This window comes from Cornus florida, unplaced genomic scaffold (genome assembly GCF_030987335.1).
Source record: "Cornus florida cultivar Cherokee Brave unplaced genomic scaffold, ASM3098733v1 CherokeeBrave_3.0.0_Hap2_Chr02, whole genome shotgun sequence".
Taxonomy (NCBI): domain Eukaryota; kingdom Viridiplantae; phylum Streptophyta; class Magnoliopsida; order Cornales; family Cornaceae; genus Cornus; species Cornus florida.
Window position 1 is genome coordinate 15,614,237 of NW_026775572.1, and position 21,032 is coordinate 15,635,268.

At 38.1% G+C, this 21,032-nt stretch overlaps 2 protein-coding genes across 3 annotated transcripts; one reads left to right on the top strand and one right to left on the bottom strand.

The window, feature by feature from the left end:
- The first annotated feature begins 1,180 nt into the window (after window positions 1-1,180).
- Window positions 1,181-6,787, top strand: LOC132293849 (beta-galactosidase 13-like). 2 transcript variants are annotated; one of them, XM_059791494.1, is made up of 19 exons: window positions 1,181-1,674; window positions 2,019-2,114; window positions 2,205-2,317; window positions 2,434-2,500; window positions 2,618-2,710; window positions 2,791-2,934; window positions 3,109-3,203; window positions 3,415-3,520; window positions 3,616-3,700; window positions 3,785-3,903; window positions 3,978-4,145; window positions 4,305-4,483; window positions 4,609-4,718; window positions 4,825-4,934; window positions 5,014-5,121; window positions 5,255-5,359; window positions 5,581-5,726; window positions 5,838-6,183; window positions 6,291-6,787. In XM_059791494.1, exons 1-19 carry the CDS (start codon window positions 1,507-1,509, stop codon window positions 6,423-6,425), a joined length of 2,493 nt encoding a protein of 830 aa, XP_059647477.1. In that variant the 5' UTR covers window positions 1,181-1,506; the 3' UTR covers window positions 6,426-6,787. The 2 variants fall into 2 exon arrangements, with proteins under 2 accessions (XP_059647477.1, XP_059647476.1); XM_059791493.1 differs by lacking the exon at window positions 1,181-1,674 and having other exon boundaries at window positions 1,854-2,114.
- A 1,858-nt stretch (window positions 6,788-8,645) lies between these two features.
- LOC132293850 (E3 ubiquitin-protein ligase UPL3-like) lies at window positions 8,646-18,482 on the bottom strand. Its single transcript, XM_059791495.1, has 18 exons — window positions 17,221-18,482; window positions 16,732-16,842; window positions 16,497-16,613; window positions 16,203-16,373; window positions 15,958-16,119; window positions 15,158-15,406; window positions 14,946-15,067; window positions 13,438-14,854; window positions 13,167-13,268; window positions 10,849-12,363; window positions 10,535-10,759; window positions 10,316-10,420; window positions 9,807-9,887; window positions 9,636-9,704; window positions 9,412-9,540; window positions 9,178-9,300; window positions 8,804-9,022; window positions 8,646-8,689 (listed from the first exon to the last, which is right to left on the bottom strand). Exons 1-17 carry the CDS (start codon window positions 18,106-18,108, stop codon window positions 8,957-8,959), a joined length of 5,652 nt encoding a protein of 1,883 aa, XP_059647478.1. The 5' UTR covers window positions 18,109-18,482; the 3' UTR covers window positions 8,646-8,689; window positions 8,804-8,956.
- Window positions 18,483-21,032: the final 2,550 nt, after the last annotated feature.

Consider the following 21,032-nt stretch of genomic DNA (forward strand, 5'->3'; position numbering starts at 1 on the left):
AAGCTTCTAATTATATCATCCGTTACATAACCAATGAATTTGATACATTTTACATCATATGCTTTACAAAACAAGTTCAAATTCAACAAAATACGTTCAAAATGCCCTTCAAGTTCTCTCAAGTCTGTGGTGGATTTTCATCCGCCAATTCTTTGCCATGACCTGAAAAAAAAAATGTAATATATATATTGGGGTGAACAAATTGCTCAATAAAAGGTACTTAAGACACGACTCTTGTGTCCCCGTGAATCCATACAAGGAATAGAATAATAGGAGATAGGGATCATACAATGTCGGGGTAATACACAACATAATGACAATTCTCAATATAACCAAATGCAATGCATGCCAATGTCGCTCCCCGTTTTCATTCCAAAACCGTCACTTTCAAACGGTTAATATAACCCGCCCTTTGGTGACCCCGCAGCGACACGAGAGAAGCCCCCAGCTAGCTCAACCACGTTAGGGCGACTCCCTAGTTCCCTCTAGGCTATATTAATCCTCCGGCCCTTTGGTACCCCCGCGGCGACCTGGTTTTCATTAAACCGTTTCATCAAAACTCTTTCCCAAAAGTCCCAATTTTTCTTTTCAAAACGATTCCCTTTATGCAAGCCCAATGTTATACATATGAATCTCATGCTTTTATTACAATAATACTAAGAGATTTCTCACAACACGATTAAACATGTTCTTATACATCATTTATTGCATATTAACAACATAGTAAACTTAAAAACTCATATACAAACATGTTTATCATACAAATTAAATTAATACACATCCTCGTACATTCATACATGTTCCATCAAGTCAAAGTAACTATAATCACTACAATTAAGCATGCTAGTACACAAAATCAAGTAGATTAACTCACTAAAGCACAAGACTTCGTGGATTAAGGACCCCTGCTTCAATAATGAGCAAAACCCTCCAAATGGGTCTCTAAATTCGAAATCCAAAGGGAGGCTCAAGGCTGAAATTGTTGCTACTCACGCTTAGAGCTCGTCGTGCTCTCCGTTTTGCCCCAAACGGCACTCCAAAATTCCAAAAAATGTGAAAGAAATCAAAGATCAAAGCTTGTTTACAAAAAGAAAAGAAAAATGAAGAGGAAATGAAGGAGAGAAAGAAAACTAGCGACAGAGAGAAAATAGGAATGAAAATGTATATATCTCGATAAACATGAGACCCCTGAACATCGGTGATGTGGTACCGTGGACGTGGTTCACACACCATGTTTGATCATCTGAGTAAGCCAGGTGACAATAACTCTTCCCGCCATTTTCGAGTTTCTGGTTTGGTTAGTGATACTAGGTCAAAAATCCATTACATCCAACCCTCCTTCACACGCTCCTCAACTCTTTCTCTTCCTTCCAAAAATAGAAATATATATAGAGAGAAAAACAGAGATATATACATACAAATAAACAGCAATCACCTGAAACTCTGTTTCTTTCCACCCAAAACTACCACTGATTTTCCCCTTTTCGTCGATGATAACTACTAAAAATGGCGGTATCAATTCCAGCACTCGTGTTAGCCTCTCTTTCCTTTCTGGTTACTTGCGCAGTTTGCCATGAGACAAGCGTGACCTATGATGGACGATCATTGATCATCAATGGATCTAGAGATCTTCTCTTTTCTGGGTCCATTCATTATCCCCGTAGCCCTCCTGAGGTAATCTTCAATTACAATTATCAACAATACACATACATAAATCAAGAATACAAATACATATGTCTCTGTGTATATACATATATACTATTATATTGCTTTCAAGTGTCTCTCCATTTTCTCTACTTTTTGGGATTATAAATTATAAATCAGCAAACTCAAGGCACAAGCCTCCCGTCCCATCATTGTGGGGGCCTGAGGGGTCAAATGTAAGTAACCTTATTTTGTACCTTTCTGTACATATTATTTGTGAATAATGGATATGGTAATTTTTTTATTTTTTATTTTTTTGAAGGATAATAATGGATATGGTTATTGATTTAATAAATCTGTTGAATTGAATTCAGATGTGGCCAGACATCCTTAAAAAGGCTAAACGAGGAGGTTTGAATGTCATATCGACTTATGTTTTTTGGAATCTTCATGAGCCTGTTCAAGGCCAGGTAATGTATTGTTTGTTTGATTCAAAATGTTGTATATATATATATGTATGTATGTAAAAGGATCAATGTGAATTTTGTTCAACATTGCAGTTTAATTTTGAGGGGAATGGTGACTTGGTAAAATTCGTCAAACTGATTGGTGAGCATGATATGTATGTAACACTCAGGGTTGGGCCCTTCATCGAGGCTGAATGGAACCATGGGTACGTATCGATTTATCGTTTTCTTCCTCTGCTTTATTTGTCTTTTTGGTATCATAACATGGTTATTAGATTCCCATTTTTACATGCACATTATGTTTGAATGTTAATCTGAGCAGAGGATTTCCATATTGGCTAAGAGAGGTCCCAAACATCACATTCCGTTCCGATAACGAACCATTCAAGGTGCAAATCTTCAATCCCTCAAGGAGGTCCAAACAAGATTATGTATTTGTGTGTGTAGATATTTAGAGTGAAATGCAATTAAACAGCTAATGTAACTAAAATTTTCCATAATTTCAGTACCATATGAAAAGATATGTCACCATGATCATAGATTTGATGAAAAAAGAGAAGTTATTTGCTCCTCAAGGAGGTCCCATCATTATGACACAGGTTTTCTCCAGTTTAATGACCATTGTAGAAGATATTTTCAAGATTTCATTTTTATCTAACTTCTCTGATTGATAGTGTAGATCGAAAACGAGTACAACAATATCCGTATTGCATTCAAGGAGTTGGGTACTCGATACATTCAGTGGGCAGCAAATATGGCCATTAGTCAACAAACAGGAGTCCCATGGATCATGTGCAAGCAAAATGATGCTCCTGGTCCGGTGGTAAGTTCATATCACCTTTGTGCATCGAACTTTTAGTGATCTGAAGAGACATCATGTATGACTTCCTAGAACTTCACACAGTAGATAACCAATAATGATCAGACATAAAACTAGAGGAAGATTAAACCATTTATGTCCTGTTTTCATTCCGGCATTATGCTCAATTTTGTGCAGATTAATACATGCAATGGGAGGCACTGTGGAGATACTTTTGTAGGTCCAAATACTCCTAGTAAACCTTCTCTATGGACCGAGAACTGGACTGCTCAGTGAGTGTACTACTTAATGGCATACTTAAACCCTTAATCAGATTTAGTATATGCAAAGCATAACAATCAACATAAATATCAGTATTGACAGAACAAACTGTAGTAGTAGATCAAGCACATATGATTTTACTTTTAGCCATACACTGTTGATGAATTGGGCTGGTTCTTGCTGATGAATTGCTCATCATTTAAATTAACAATATGGTTACAGGTATAGAGTATTTGGAGACCCACCATCTCAAAGAGCAGTAGAAGATATTGCATATTCAGTTACCCGCTTCTTCTCAAAGAATGGAACTCTCACCAATTATTATATGGTATGTGACTATAGTGTCAAGAGTTTTGCATCAAAACATTTGTCAATCAATTTCTAAGCTAGTTACTTTTCTGTATAAATCACATCAAATTGCAGTACTACGGTGGGACAAATTTTGGTAGAACGACTTCATCTTTTGCGACAACTCGCTACTATGATGAAGCTCCTCTCGATGAATATGGTTGGGTTTGTCAAATTTCATCTGTAGCTATTTAATTAATATCATTCAAACATTTAAATAGGCTTCCTTCCACTTGCCTTCTAGGTTTGCTGAGGGAACCCAAATATGGTCACCTTAGGGACTTGCACAGGGCTTTAAGATTGTCCAAGAAGGCTTTGCTATGGGGGACTCCTGGAGCACAAAGGGTGAGCAAGGATCTAGAGGTAAGCATTCCAATCGAATGAAGGTTCTAGAGAAGGAGATGGCTACTGACAAGCTAAGCTGTTCTGCTATGTAGATTCGGACATATGAGAAGCCTGGAACAGACCTTTGTGCTGCTTTCCTGAACAACAACCATTCCGAAGAAGCTGCTACCATTAATTTCAGGGGTACAAATTATTACCTTCCTGCCAAATCCATCAGCATCCTCCCTGACTGCAAGACTGTTGTTTTCAATACTCAAACGGTAACCTCTGATGTCTTGTAAAGAAATATTGATTTTCCAATGCAGTTTAAATGCCAACTACAAAATAAAGGGCTAGAATCTGCATTACAGAACTTGAATAATTGGATTGCACTGATAGTGGAAGAATGTTTAGTCATCCTTGTTTGATTCTGAGAACAGGTTGTTGCACAACACAATGCTAGAAATTTCTATCCATCTAAGAATGCAAGCCATCTTGAATGGGAAATGTACCAAGAAAAAATTCCAACCATTAATGAACTACCAGTTAGGAATAAGATGCCATTTGAGCTATACAGCTTCGCCAAAGATACCTCAGATTATGGATGGTACAGCACCAGGTAACCATATTTTAAAATTTAAACCCCTCTAGAAGAAATGTGATTTGTTTCCAGACCCTTTTAAGAATTTTTGTAATTTAAAACTGACTTCTTCTTTTTTTCCCTGTTTGAATTTGTGGTTGTAGCATAAATTTTGATATCCATGACTTACCAATGCGTCCTGATATCCTCCCAGTCCTACAGATTGCAAATCTTGGTCATGCAATGGCTGCTTTTGTAAATGGCGAATATATAGGTAATAGTACATACATACAGACACGTAATTGTTCCATAGCTACATATAGACATGCCTGATGCTAAAATGATATTTGTACATGCCAAATGGTGGCTACAATCTTCAGGATTTGGACACGGGAGCAACATAGAGAAGAACTTTGTCTTTCGGAAACCCATAAATTTGAAGGCAGGAGTTAATCACATATCATTGTTGGGCATGACAGTGGGATTTCCGGTAAAGAACAAGTAAACACTTGTTGTTACATTTCTGTTATATTAGGAAGAGAGACTGATGACATGCTCTATCAATGAAGGATAGTGGAGTCTACATGGAACATAGGTTTGCTGGGGTCAGAGATGTGCAAATCAAAGGTATGAATGCTGGAAACCTTGATTTGACATTCAACAATTGGGGGCACCAGGTATGCATGAACTTCCTATATCAGACTCTGCACTCAGTTCTTCCCACAATATATATGTATATATAGTAAATATGATTAGATTTTAATCTTTTGCCAAATTGGTAATGTAATAGAGTCGACGCCCATTCTGCAGGTTGGTGTAGAAGGAGAGAATCTCCAGATATACACGGAGGAAGGATCACGTAAAGTACAATGGACTCCGGCAAAGGGAGGAATGCAGCCTGTTACATGGTACAAGGTAATGCCATAGTAACCTTTTCTACTTTGTGGGGTCAGGAATTCGAGAATAGTATTATGGTGGAAAGGGAAAAGAAAAGAGCAATTATCAGAACGAAATTTTCAATAATTTCAAGAAAATTTGATTAAGCATGGCAAAAGTGGATTGCAAATTAAAAAACAAACATTTCCATCTTTAAAGTTATCCAAAATTCCAAAAGCCAGTGAATTTTCTTGTTGTAGACATACTTTGATGCTCCAGAAGGCAATAATCCCGTTGCTCTCCAAATGACCACCATGGCTAAAGGGATGGCTTGGGTCAATGGTAAAAGCATTGGTCGCTACTGGGTATCTTACCACTCACCTCTTGGACAGCCTTCTCAGTCCGAGTAAGTAATGTGCATGTTAATTATACATAATAAGAATATGTTCATTTTAAAGCAAACTACGGATTAAATTGAATTTTGATAGATAAACAAGTGTACATGTGTTTGTATCAGGTACCACATTCCAAGAGCCTTCTTGAAGCCAACAAAAAATCTCCTGGTTGTCTTTGAGGAAACCGGAGGAAATCCAGGAGGAATCAAGGTCCTGCTTGTTAATAGAGATACAATATGCAGCCTAATAACCGAGTATCATCCAGCCCATGTAAACTCGTGGGAAAGGGCAGAAAATCAGTTCCGCCCTGTGGTTGATGAAATTAAATCAGGAGCTCACTTATCTTGTCCTGACGACAAAGTAATTAAGGCTGTGGAGTTCGCAAGTTTTGGTGATCCTTATGGTATTTGTGGAACCTTTGCTCTGGGAAGATGCAATTCACCAAATAGCCAGAAAGTTGTTGAACAGGTGAAACTCTACTTCCTAGTACATAAGAAAAATGCTATTTAGACCTACTAGTATTTTCCTAAGCCGAGAAGTGTAGTTTTATGTTGCTTCCTGTTTAATTTGAGCAGCATTGCTTGGGAAAAGACAGATGTTCAATTCCATTTGACAGAGGAGTTTTCCATGACAAGAGCCACGATCCTTGCCCGGATATTGCCAAGACACTGGCTGTCCAAGTTAGGTGTGGGCATGACACTACAGACTAGACACAGCAGTTTTGCTTGTGGAAAGAGAAGCATGGAATTGCTCATCACCCATGTGACACACACTCTGTTTCTCTTAACAGCTAGTAGTAGTTTTTGAAGACTAGTTTAGAATCCCTCTCCCTCTATATATGTGAATGCTTATAGACTTTTAGTGGTCCTCTAGTGGAAAAGTCCCCACCCTGGAGTGAGTGAGTCTCCAAATAGAGCCCTAGAGTTTTGGTATGGGTGAGGGAGTCCCCAATTGGGCCTTATTTCATTTGTACTTAGTGATCAATTTTCCCTGTAATGCAAGTTTTGTTCTCTCTCTTTTTTGTTTCTTCTTTCATAATTGTATAAATTACCAGGTTAATTGCTCTAACACTCTTAAAACTATAGATAATTTTCACTTATCACTTGTTTGGCCCTTGAGCTATTAAATATTTGCAAATAAGCCTAACAGATACAGTATGTAATTTATTATTATGGTTTAAGAGTTTTTTTTTTTTTCAAAAAATTAAGCCATAAATAGTAGATGTCCGTTATCACGCGATACTACTAAGAATTTGGGATCAGCAATTTGAGAAAAGGATTCCTTTGGGGGTCTAATGACACGCAGAAAGCTTCATTGTCTCAGAAGTGCTTCAATCTCTGCATTGATTGTCAAATGTTTGGAAATGCGGATGTTTTCTCTTTCAATATTGCTCGGGGAGCATTGCAGATCCAAACTTCCAAAAGTGAGAAGGTATAAACTCTGTTGGAGAGGGTGCAGGGATTCAGTGGTTTGCTGTCTTGGTCTGCACAATAGATTGGCTTTGTTTTGAGAAGGGGTTTGCAGTTTCATTCAATGTGTCATAATTGTTGGAATGGAACATATCACAATCACAATGTCAATCCTCATCCCAGTTGCTGGACTCCTACAAACTTGAAGCACAAGCTCAACTCAAAATAAGATATTTGCTACATTTATTTGGCAAATTTGTTGTCAAAGGAATTCAAGGATGCACCAAAATATTTGAAGATCATCCACTGATATTGCAAGATTTGTTTGGTGGGAGGTCTTGCAGTTAACTTTGCTTGATGTATAGTCTTCTTAGGGGTTTCTCTGTTTAGTGCTGAGCCATTGCGTTTAGTTGCTGTTGACACATATTTTCATAAATTTTTTATAATAAAATTTTAATAAGTTAGGTGATGGGCAACATTTTTATACTCCACCAAGGTTTTTGTGTATACTTCTCTATTATTTTATTGTTAGTTTATTTGAGGTCCATCATTTGTATTTTGGAGTTCTTTCCTGGTTGATTACAAAAAAATAAAAATAAAATAATAATAATAATAATAATAATAATAATCTGAAGACCTACCGTTTACTAATTGAAGCCAGCTTTTACCTGTTTAAATTGGATTCAACTTTTGGTTCCAGTATCTTGAGAATTGCATAACAAAATATATAATTTCAAAATATTAAAAGTGCTAAATAAGAAAATAGTGACTAAATTTATTCTCAAAAAAATTGTCATTCCTACCGGTGGTACAATCACCAACGAGTAATTCATTCCTACAAACTACCAACCGTGATAGTGGTACAATCACAAATGCACAAATAACCTGTTTAAATAAACAAATCGACTAAATTTATTCCAAAACAAATACCATTACTCTAATTTGGCACAACATTAACCTTTGATTCCAAACCAGGTTAAAAGATTCACAAAGATGAAGATTTCATGAATCCATTTGTTAAAAATCCAAGTTTACAAAGCCTCACAAACAAATAAATATGTCAAATCAAGATCTTGAATGATTCCCACCATCACCAAGATTGGATGAAGTTTGACCTGTAAGTTCTTTTCTTTCTACATTATTTCCCAGATTGTTCTGACAAAAAATGCTGCACCAAATTTATGAGGGAAAAGAAATGCCCATGCATGTATATGCTCTACCAGCCATTATATTAACTTAAACTATTACAAATCAGAAATTCCTATATTTACAAGTACTTGAAGAACCAAAAATTGCACCAAAGATACCCCTCAGCAAGGAAGCTCTCTCAACATGTGAGGATCAATCAACCTGAACGAAACTCGCATCCAACTGAAATTTGAAAGACAAAAACATTATAATATTCTGAAATTGGTTAATGAAAAATCTCACCAAAGAAAAAGGATAAGGAAAGGAATGGTTAACGACTGTATCCGCAAAATGAATGGAGAACTTACACGATGGGACAATCTGATAGCCAAGAAAAAAAAAAAAAAAAAAACTAGGAGAACAACTGAATTAATGGCCTGCAAAATGAATTGAAAAGTATGACTGTTAGAAAACCAAAAAAAAAAGGGAAAAGAAAAGAGCCCAGCTACATAATTGAATCAGACAAACTACATGAATGTAGAGGGACTAACATCAAGAGTGCCCCTAGTTTAGGGAAGGCAGGAAAAAAAAGCCACTGTTGAGCAGAACAGATGTTACTAGCAACCCTAAATAAGCCCTGCTAATGAATGACCCGAAAGTATTTCAATCCAATATTACACCGTTTCATTGGTTAGTTTGCAGATTCATGACAAATCAAATGATCCTTGCCCTTCACTGATCGCATAAAGCAGTTTCTTGTACATAATTTCCTGTTCAAATGAAGAAAGCATCAGGTAAAATGAAATAGCAGAAACATTTTTCCAGTCTGAAGCAAGTATATCCTCTTTTTTCCCTTGGGAGGAAGAATTTCGTCAAATGGCGGGATATAATGAGGAAACTCAAAAACAAATTTATTCAACAATACCTTAGTCGAGTAAGGGGGAAGCTTCAGGTAATTAGCACATGTCATCACACTAGGTAAGTCATCATCTGCAGATTCTGATGACCCAATTCCATTGGACGTCATGTTACTAGTGGTTGAAGAATGCTGCACCCAAATATGCAAGCAAAAAAATGGTATGAGTTATCTGCAAGCAACATGAAAACTAATTGGATAACAATTGAAAGCTCTCGATGACATTTGCATCTAGTAGTACACCTTTCTGACAATAGTCAACTTTGGATTCAGCACTGCCAGACCACCAGGTGGAAGCCGAGGTGCACCAGTAACAAACTGACAGAAGGCCCGCTGCTGCTCTGGGGTGAATTCTCCCATAATCTCAAGTAACTAAAAACATCATAACAAGCCAACATATGACAGTATGAGAATCAAATGACAAGTCCTAAATCTAGGATGAGAACTGGTGTGGAAAGAAAGCATACATTCAAAATTGCAGGGCTCTTGGCAGTATATCCATGATCAAATTTTATGTGATCTACTAGTGTCTCAGCCTGCATAAAAGAGAAATTCGATACTAGGCCATGCAAAAATACATGGAATATACAGGTTTCAATTGTGTCTTGTCACACACAGAACGCAAAAATAAAGATTACCTTCCACAACTCTCTACGGCCACAAAGCAAATAGTCTAATTCATGTGGAGAAAATATTTGTAGAGTTGAGATATCAAAGACCTGAAAGTCACAGAACAAAAAGGGAAAAAGAAAAGTTAATAACCTAACATTCTCTAATACAAAAACAAGCACTACTAGAAGCAACTAAAGATACTAAGAGAAGATGGTGCTTCAATTAAAAAAGTAGAATGCGGAAAAATAAAATGAAATCACAACCTCGATAACATAAAAATTGACAGATAATCAGATATATCAAAAGGTGACCACAATTACAATAAATGGGGAAATAAATTAGCTTCAGCAGTTCCTGCCAAATATAATATCAAGGCAGCATGACCCTTTCCATATGCATAATAATGACTCATTAGCCAACTTCAAAACAGAAAATTTCAACCAAAAAAAAAAAAAAGAAGGCCCACACGACATTAAAGCGTCTCATTTTTTCAAAATTTATGGAATTCAATAGAAGACCATAATAAGTTGCTAACCTCATTAAACCCAGCTCTAAATGCTTCCATTTGTCGCCAAATCCCTGTTTTGACAGTGGCATCCACGATCAGGGATATGTACTCCCCCAAGTTATTGATATCCACCTTGCAAATTTCAACAAGTATTTATTTTAAAACTACTGTAACAAACACAAAAACTAATGGAAAAGCTTGTGCAGAGAGAGAGAGAGGAAATTTTCAAGGAGGCACGTGGATTACATTCTCATCAACCGGTTTTAAAGTATAATCTGGATAACCAGGAAGGGTGAAATTCAAACATAGATCCTCAATTGGAACCCCACGGAAACGTAAATCAGCAATTTCGTCACAATTATGAACACCCATTGATTCAAGGCATTCTTTCCGGCAAACAAGGGCTTGCAATTCTTGCAAGGTCTTCCCAAATTCGGCATCGAAAGAAAGAATGTCATGCAAATCAAGCTCCTGCAGTGATCAGGGAAGGAAGAAAGTTGTGATCAGAAAAGACTATGCTACTTTTGAACTAAATTGACACAACTATTCAATTAGCATACTTGAGCAAGCACAAGCTTATAAAATGCTGTCGACAAAGGTAGGTCTAAAAGTCGCCCATCTTGAATAGCTTTGGCCATCACACGCCCAATCATCCGGAAATATGCATTGACTTTACAAAATTGACTACCATCAGAAACATCAGCATGTGGAGGCCAGGGACGGGGGAATAACCCAAGACAAGCATTTACAAGATCTCTCTCGCCGGCAGCTGCACCTGGTCCAGTGGTATTATCGGTTTTCCTATTTTTCTGTTCATCTCCATCGACTTCCATTAAAGGTTTCTCTGGTGAAGAACCTGTTCTCCACATTCCTAGTCCAACTTTCTGCAAATCATGACTTAAAAGGGTATAGAATTCCAAGGTAGGACCCAATCCAGTTCCAACTTCACCAAAATATTCTACTTCAAGGACAGCCTTTTGGCTGGAGTACATTTCCATGACTTTTGCAGCAGAATCCAGTATGCGATTCCGAGAGACACGAACTTTTTGGCGCTGTAACCTTCCAACTCTCACCTCTCTCTCATTGATTGAGCTATGACCATCAGCACCTTGCTGCTGCTGAAGCCGATACAAAGCACGGGACAATCCAAAAGCAGTAGAATAGAAGTACTGACGACGAGTTTCAAAAGGAAACAGGAAAGAGCATGCTTTTGTCAACTGGTAACACCATGAAGGAAGACTACCACTGCAAAGTGCAAGCGCATCCTGGATTTGTCGGGCCAATTTTGGAGTGAGCTTACTATTGATAAATTCCTCAGGAGAAACCCTTACAACAGTTGCACTTAGCTCATCTAGACTCAAGATCTTCCCTTCAGAGAAACTGTCAGTCGCTGCCTGGACTCTTAAACGCGGTGCAAGCTGATTCAAACCCTCCAATACACGCAACAGAGCCAATATATTATAAGTAGGATTGTTTTTCTCCAGATCACAAGGAAGCTCCCCTTGCAAAATGCTATCAAGAAGTGATATTCGATGCGGTGAGGATTTAATGTTGGATTTAGATGTAGACCCTGCTTTGGTAGATTTAAAAGAGGTTTTAGAATTTGAAACCCTGACCAAACCCTTATCAGTTTGGCTGTCTGGTCTTTGGTATGTGACGGTATAAACATCACTCCACAGCCTGCCTCCATCACTGGACACAGAATCATTGCCAGTATACCTCTCAGCATCTTCCTCATCCAACGCAAGCTGACGCTGGATAGCTTGATAGATAGTCAAATGCCTATTAAGTTGCTTTCCACCTGCAGAAAATATTAGTCTAGGAGGATCATTAGAACCAGCCATGGCAGCAGCAGCAAACGACATTGCACTCCTTGAACCAAAAGAATTCCCACTCCTAAACTCGGTAGAATCTGATGCCCTAGCTGTAGCGGCTCTGCTACTAAAGCCAGAAGCTGGATTGGCCTGGCTATCACCTGTTCCAGTGTCAACAAGACTATCCTCAGCTGGGTCGCCCAGTTTAACATCGTGTACTTTGTCTGGTACACAAAGTGGAAGAGTATCATCCCTTAGGACCTAAAAATGACAACAAAAATCCATCAGGTGAAGTGCAAATGAAATTGTTAGCGGGTGCCTTGCAGGTTTTACCATTCAATTTCAAGAGCGTTTATGTGCTTGATCAAAATTGTTGGATTAGTTATTCTGCAAGTGGGATGGTCAGCCTTGCGAAATGACTCGACCAATTCCCTCCCACAATTCTCCTCTCCTCTCGTGAAATATATAGTGGGGTTGGATGAATACAAGGAAACCCCCTCCTCCTCCTTTTTTTCCTTTTTCTCTCTTCTCCCATTCACAAAAACTCTTTCTAATATCCTGGTCTTAGAGATCTCATCCATTTCAGATGCAGATAGTGGTACTCTCTCCAACCTAGAAACATACTCCCACTTAGAAACCCCAACTGTATAAAGAGACAAGTATTTAATGCATTCACACTTGAAAAGAATAAATTTCTGCTTTAACATTAGTTAACACATTTACATCTAGCGAAACAGAGCAGGCATCCAAAAAAGGAACCACGGATTACCTTTCCTTTCTTTAGGGCAGATTGAGTACTTCATTTAGGCATAGTTTGATTAATAGTTTGACAATTATATTGCTGCCAAAATCTCAGTTTCTTACCCTTAAAACATGAGGAAATTACTCTTTGAATTCTAATAGAACAGACCAACAGAACCTTAATTAATTTAAAAGCTCCTAACCACAAAGCACTAGAAGTAATGGATAACAATATGATTGCAGAACTCAACACATACTGAAATAAGAAAAAATACAAGATTTGGAAAACACAAAAAGAGAACCAGAAGAATTTAATAACATACATCGTCATGGTCATCATCATCATCATCATCATCTGAGATATCATCATCTTCAATCACCAACGCATCATCAATCTCCATGGGAGATATATCCAACTCCTCATCCTACGCAGCAAAAATATAGTTCATATACCATGACTCACAAGGTATATATAAAATACCATTCTATGAATGTGAACCAAAAATTCAGAGTCAAATCTGCAGTTTAGTTCATCCCTGAAACTACTGCAAATGCATTTCGATATTCAAGAGCATAATAGCATATACAGCATACCTCCGAACTAGAGTCTGTGTTTACCGGCTTCATTGGTGCATCTTCATCCATAGCTGCTTTTTTACGGGTGGCATTTCTTGTTTGAGGTCCTCCTGTCTCCTCCTGAGCCGGATTCAGAACAACTTTACCTTTTCCCTTCGATACGCTTGTGGTCCTCTCCCGTGCTGTATCCTTCTTGGCCATGTCTCCTATTTTTAAAGACGATCTGGATCTAGTAGAATGACGATGAGAGATTGAAGTAGATGGTGATAAAGCAGCGGCTCCAGTAGGTGTGGTCCCAGACTCGGAGTTACCAACAGATGCTGAGGGCTTCTGCCCAGACTCACTTCGCTGAACTCGAGGCCATATAAATGCTTCAACAGCAGCTAAACTTGCTAATGGATCAATTAGTATAACATTCGAAGAAAAATCACGGAGAGATTTTTCTCCTTGGGCTCTACAGAGGCGCAACTTAAAAGGCTGAGATAAAGCACTAAGACCAGAAGAGAGACGGGTGCTTCCACTAGTTGAACTAGAGGTATGGCTCAGCACAACCGGAAAACGTTCTAATGAGGACAAAGCATTTTGGAGCTTCTGAACTAAGCCACTCATAGGAGCCACAGTTCCTCCATCAAGATTGGAAGGGAGGGTGACTGCAACAAACGACTTGTATCTTTTGATTGCTTGTTGTCGAAGCTTGGGCAGGTTAGCTTCCGAAATTTTCTCCTTGGAGAAGTATCCACATGAAAAGTAATTCAGCAAAGCAGCAATAACTCCACTCCCAATAAACTCAAAAGTGGACACACCATCTCCTTTGGTTAGTTCTGCTAGCATCTCCAATATCACCTCAACCAAGTTCTCCTCTTTGCTAGCAGAAATATCAGAAAGGCGAGGCCCAGAGACTTTAGACTTTCCCTTTGTTTTTGTCTTTTGATAATCAACCCCAGCATTCAACTTCATGCAGAGATTCTTTAAATGTAGAAGATCATCTGTAACTCCAACTTCAGTGGCCCCAGGATCTGAAGGGAAGTATTTATCTTTGAAAACTTTAGCACGCGCAGTGACTTCCATACGAATGCTAGAATTGACCGTGGGAATTTGTACAGAAGTTGGAGGTGAACCAACGCTTGGAACTGGATCTTTTGATTCTTCAGTGGACCTCACATCTGGACTTGAATTGCCACCACGTCGTCGATAACGCCTAGAACGTGACGATGTTCCAGGTATAGAATCATTCACTTTCCCACTGGAAGATGGTCGGGAAAGAGCATTACTAGGGGACCCAGCTAATATAAGTGCATCAACAGCATGAACCACACCTTCTCTCACAAACATCTTGGAGAAAGTTCCAGGAAGCTTTTCCATTAGAATCTCTGCTATCTGAAGGGCCGGAACCAAGACTTGAGGATCTTTCCATGCTAACACTCCAGCTAAGAAACTGGGAACCAAATGAAGAACTACCAATAAGAACTTACACAGACTAAGCATGTAAAAAATTGTGTGAATAAAAATTCATAAAATTTGTCTACCTAGATATGTTTGTCACACCATTTAAAGACTGGATCATGTCTGCTGTGCTGAAGTACATCAATTTCCCAATAACTGAGAGACATTTGTGGCGAACAGGGCCATTCACGCTGGATCCATATATCTGCTTGATGAAATAATAATAATAATAGCACTACTCTATATGGCGAGTAATAACTAGATGCAAACCAAGTTATATGAAAGACTAACCAACCTGAATTAGAACGGGAAGAAGGTCCATTCCAAATTGCTGCAGAAGTCTTGGTTGATCATTTAACAGTTTTTCACGAGCTGAAACCTCAGGCACACTTCCATCTGTATCTTCTTGTTTGCCAGAACTACTGACAGGAGACTTCTTTGGTAATGATCCTTTAACAAATAAATTATTGCCGGCTGGAAGATATATGGTTCCGTGGGGCAGTGGAGGTAGAAGCTCATTTGCAAGGTTCACAATCTCAAAAATCTAAGCGGTAGAATGAAAAACAAAGCATTCAGATATCCATGCAAGTAACAGGCAAAACTCATAACTCGTCAATATCATAATGAAAGTAAGATGCAGAATGCTAGAGTGTCAAAAATAAAACTCCTGGAGAAGCAAGAAACATTTTCATAAAAGAAGAAATGTAATTTTAATTATCACTGATGTATAACTATATCTCTTTTCTTTCCCAAGCCATCATTTAGTAAGCAAGTTAAGATGAAGCAATCTAACGTGGGAAGTTTATAACTGATTATGGATAATCAGATCTGATAATGTTAAAAGCACGAATAAGTTCTGTTTTTCCTACTATTATAGACTTAATTGTGGTGAATAACTCTGCTTCTTTGCCCAGCTCAAATATTCTTTTTGGATTCTCAATGGCACCATAACAACCAACCATTCAAAATTTAGACATACCAAAATACAGAACACTAATTTTTTTTTTTTTTTGTTGGGGTCAGAACAATAATGAGTTTGAGTACCACCAAAGAATTGCAGAGAGAATGCGAAAGAGAAAAAGATGCAACAAATACCTGCTCTGGTGGTCTACTTAAGGCAGGTGAAACAGATATGTTTGCAACAAGGCCAGAACCTGATAGTATATCTTTAAGAATGCCACTGATTCCAAGAACTAGCAAAGTTTTGGCTCCTATTGGAGACCCACTTGAACAGCTTGAAAGCAGTCGGATTAAACCCTGCATGTCTTTTAAGTCACAACTGAAGCTTTCTAGATACGAGATCATTCAACTTGGAAAGTGGAAAGAAGAACTAAATCTACCGTGAATGTGGATGTGCTTAGGGATGCCTGACCACCTCCAGAGTTACCGGCAGAAATAAGTGAAGCAGCTTGTGTAACCAACCCATGATGGCAAAGTTCATCCAGCTTATCTGGAGATGATGTAAACGCTTCAGAAATTCGTGTCAAGCAAACAGAAGCTTCCTCTAACACCTAAAATCAAAACAGAGAACACACGAGAATACACAAAACGAAGGGAAAAAGTAAGTCAAGGAAGGGAATACCTAACCAGAATTAATTGCCTTAGATTCTAAAATCACAAAATAATGACCTCACCTTTGCATCGTGATACTGAAGAAGGTTTATCAGCAAGGGAACAGCTTCCATCACAAAGTCAGCTGCATCTGAAGGGAGTTTCTTGCACATATTTGCGGCAGTAGACAATGCCACTCTCTGAGACAGTGTTTCAGAATAAAAAATAGCATCATTAAGAAAGGCTTTGGCAAAATAGGATTCTGTTCTATTAAAACACATCAACTGAGAAAGTTGATACTTTCAGTAAATGAGTTACCTGGACTCCTGTGGAGAAGAAATCAAGATATGAAAGTACTGCCATAAGTGCACCACCTCTCAAGCAAGCAGTAGGGTGTTCGTGTGATATCTTCTTAAGAGCTTGCAATGACTGTTTCCATCAAAATAAGCACGGATATAAGAAGACAAAACTTAAAAACAAGAATGTTTGGTTCAGTTTTCTAAAAACAGAAGTTCTCAAGAACCAAAAAACTATTTTTAGACACCTATAAAAGTCAGTTTGGACATTTTTTAACTTGGTTTTCAGAAACTGTCAACCAAACAGGAATTTGTACAGTTTTATGATTTTTTGTTCTCAAGAAACAGAAAACTGGACCGAGCAGGCCTATTTCCCAATTGTTACAAAGTCCAACATTGTCAAATGAGATTTCAGTGAAGAAATTAAATTAGTAATTAGTAAAAGAGATTTACTAATAATTCAGTATTATTCATTTGAATTTCCTTCTATAAACGTATGGTCAGAGCTCACCTGTTCAGCCAAGTCCATGTACTCAATTGTAAGCAGTCGAGCAACGAAGCATTGCACTGCACCATAATGCACAACTGCAGCACACGACGAAGGGAGCACATCACAGAGGTGGGTCAGTGCCCTGGCTGCAAGAAGCATGATATCGGGATTGCTCTCGTGGTTAAGCAGCCCCACGAGCACCGGTACAAAGGACTCCACTGGAAATGTGCTAAGTGACTCCTCTGTCGCAATACATAGCATCTCACAAAGCTGCGTCAATGCCTCAACTTGCCGCCCTTCCTCCCCATCTGCCCGTAACCCCGATAGAATCTTCATCTGCCCGCCTTTTCTTCCCATTGCCGACGATGGAAGCAATTCATCCAATCCTACACCCAATTTCCGAAGAAGCCCTTGGAGTGCACTACTTGCAGAAGTCAAATTCTGATGCAAAATCCCCTCATCACCATCACTGTCATTATCATCATCGTCTGCGCCACCGTCTATATTCAATCCTGAGCTCCTCTCCGTATCCCTATCTCTAACCCTAGCCCTAACTTCATGCTCCTTTTCCTTCCCTTTATCTGAATTGTCCTTATTCGAACCGTTATTCTTTCCACGTCGGCCACCGGACTCGCGACGAGGGACAGACCCGGATGGCTCGTTCGTTGATTCCATCGGTGTAGAAGACGGAGAAGGCAATGAATTTTTGGTACGAGAAGCTCTGGAACGAGTCGTGGTCGACGAAACAACGACTGTGTTGGCGTTGGCGTTGGCGGTGGCGGTGGCGGGGACTGAAGACGAAGTTGCAGAGAGACGAGTTCTTTTCCTGGAACGGGTGGCGGGACCAGAGGATGAAGATGAAGGGGCTGATGAATTGGCCTCCTCCCGCTTCCGGCGCCGAGTTTCCATACAAAACCCTAATCCCTCAATTACGATTCTGCTCGCCGATAAACGGCGATCAAGAAATTGTCATCGTATCAAACCCTAGAATTCAAATTCAATCCTTTTCTAAAAAATTGTTATAGAAAATTTAGCAAATCAGGTCGATGATTCACAAAACTCCCAATCGCAAATCTGATCATGCGAATTGAATTTTAAATAGAACAGAAAACTATTGCGATTGACTGATGACTATGGGTGGTGGTGTACTTGTTTTTCTCTCTATATAATATACGACTATCTTGTAAGCTTGGGTGTGGTGAATACTTCTCTGGTTCAATTCTTGTTATCTATATATATTCCTTTTGCTCTATTCTGAGGCGGCTATGTAGACCGGTTGTACGCTTTTGCGTTGCGTTTGGGTTGGACCTTAGGCATTGTTGTATACTGTGCAAATATTTATTATTATATATATATATATATATTTAAATTGAGTAAATAGAGATATTTTGTCAATTTAAAAATTAAAATTCTTAAAATACCCTTAATATATACATTCATTATTAGAAGTATTTTGAAATTTTTATAAAAATTAATCGTCAAGAATAATTATATATATATTTAAATATTAGTGATTTATATGCACATATAAATTGTAAGGTGTATTACATTATATATAGTAAGGGATTTTTTTTATTTTTTTTGCACATTAATATATAATACTGTTACATTCTCGTAAATAAATGTGTTGCTTCATTTGTAAAAATACACAATAAAATATTGCACAAATATTTGTATTAATGAACTAAAATTTTAAATGATTTTTCTTTTTTTATCAAATTTTTTATTTGGTTTGAATATCTCAATTGATATGGTTAAATATATTTATTTCAATTGATATATGGGTATCACGACTTAGAAGATGTTGTGTTTGTTGGTGCAATTTTAAATCATAAGTTACTAAAATTTCATGTATCTTCAAATAAAAAGGGTTTACATTTTAATTTTCAGATTTTTAATTTATAATTATCACTTAAAATTTTAACATTTAAAATTCGACTTCTAAAGTTATAATCATGTTCAATTTTTGAAAAAAAACACGAACAATAGAATCGTTCTCAAGAGTATTTTCACCCACTTAAATGTAGGGCTGCAAATTGGGCGGGTTCAACCCAGTCTAGTCCCAACCCAACCTCAACCTGAATCGGGTTGGGTTGGGCCAACCCGAATTATACTTAACATGGGTTATAATAAAAACCCAGCCCGAATATTTTTGGGCCGATCGGGTCAGGTTGACGGGTTGATTTTTTAAAAATTATTTACATATTTTTTTTTGAAAATATATATATTATATAGATATATATATATATATATTATTAAAAAACAAAAAAAATTTAGGGCAAATCATTTCAGCCTCCCCTGTCTCATTCTCAACTCTCTCTCTCTCTCTCTCTCCGACTTCAAACTACAAAATCTATAAGAATCAGAAGTTTAAAATCCATATATTTCAGATCTGTCTGCAAGAATCAAAAGTTCAAAATCCATATATTTCAGATCATTTCAGATTGTTCAAAAAATCAAAACCCATATGTTTCAGTTTCCATCGCCGGCTGTTCCAGTTCTTGCCGTTCGCAAGCTTCAGCCGTCTCAAGCTTGCCCCCCTCTCTCTCTGCAACTGCTAACTTGTATGTATGGGTTTTGTTTTTATTTTTGGAAGTGACGGCGGCGGCGGTGGATCGGCTGAGGACGGCGGCAGAGAGAGAGAGAAAGAGAAAGAAGAGAAAAGAAAAGAGAAAAGAGAAAAAAAAAAAATTTCGGGCAGAAAGAGAAAGAGAAAGAAGAAAGAAGAGAGAGGAGAGAGAGAAAAAAAAAAAAAAAAAAAAATCGGGCAGAAAGAAGAAAGAAGAAAGAGAAAGAAAAGAGAGGAGAGAGAAAAAAAAATTTGGGGGAGGAGAGAGAAAAGAGAAAAAAAAAAAAAAATTTAATTTTGGGTTTTGGGTTGGGTTCGGGTTGAGCCCGAGCCCAACCCGAATTGTTTGGGTTTTGACAAAACCCAACCCGAGCATGAACCTGATTTGTAAATTGCGTATCCAAATTTTAAAATTTTTGGGTTGGGGTTGGGCTGGGCTGGGCTAACCCGCCCAACTTGCAGCCCTACTTAAATGTCAAGCACACAGGACATATGAGAATCCAAATTCAATGCATGCTTCAAATATAGCAGCAGTATTGTGGTGGTTTAGATAAATATCTTTATATTGTGGTGGTTTTAAATAAATATCTTTAACATTAGTTTTCAAAGGAGGATAAGTCAGTGGAAAAGACCTGGGTCAGAAGCCCAATTAAGCTCCTTGAGGGAGAAGAAAGCAGTCAAGCGGAACTAATGGGCCCAATTGGCCCAAACCAAACTGTGAGTAGAAAAATAGCACGAGTTCCGAGGATTCCATTTAAAGTAAAGCAATTTCCAATTAATATAGCTACAAAAGACATGGGCCAGAAGCCCAATTACTCATGGAGTGGAGGTAGCATTTAAGCCCAACTAATGGATTCAACTGGCCCAAACTAAACACAGAACAAAATTTTGGCTGCTTGATAGTTTGTGTACAGTTAATTAGCTGCTGCGATAATTATTATGGCCCCATCATTTTCCACCGTGTTTGGTTCCCGAGAAAAAATTGAAAAACTAAAAAGAAAATTAAAAAAGAAACAAAAATCTTAAATTTTGAGTTATGCAATGGCGTCAATCCGACGACGGTGGCCCGGATGGGTCCTCGATCAGGAAGGAAGGAAAGGACACATTTATCAACTCTCAAACAACGATGATTGGCATAACTCTTCTGTCGACTTTGGGCAGTGCGAATGCGATCCCTAATAAGAGTATTCTTCTCATAAATATCCTTAATAAACTCAGGATCCAAGAATCTGCTCTCGCCAACCACCATCCAACCCCTTTTTTT

Excerpts from the sequence above, each read along its gene's own strand:
- LOC132293850 (XM_059791495.1), bottom strand. The coding sequence starts at position 18,108 with ATGGAAACTCGGCGCCGGAAGCGGGAGGAGGCCAATTCATCAGCCCCT. Across the intron at positions 16,614-16,731 it reads TCTTCTCCACAGGAGTCCAG|AGAGTGGCATTGTCTACTGC; the intron begins GTAACTCATTTA and ends ACACTGTCTCAG. Across the intron at positions 15,068-15,157 it reads TTCTTCCCGTTCTAATTCAG|ATATATGGATCCAGCGTGAA; the intron begins GTTGGTTAGTCT and ends TTCATCAAGCAG.
- LOC132293849 (XM_059791494.1), top strand. The coding sequence starts at position 1,507 with ATGGCGGTATCAATTCCAGCACTCGTGTTAGCCTCTCTTTCCTTTCTG. Across the intron at positions 1,675-2,018 it reads ATCCCCGTAGCCCTCCTGAG|ATGTGGCCAGACATCCTTAA; the intron begins GTAATCTTCAAT and ends AATTGAATTCAG. Across the intron at positions 2,711-2,790 it reads GTCCCATCATTATGACACAG|ATCGAAAACGAGTACAACAA; the intron begins GTTTTCTCCAGT and ends TTGATAGTGTAG.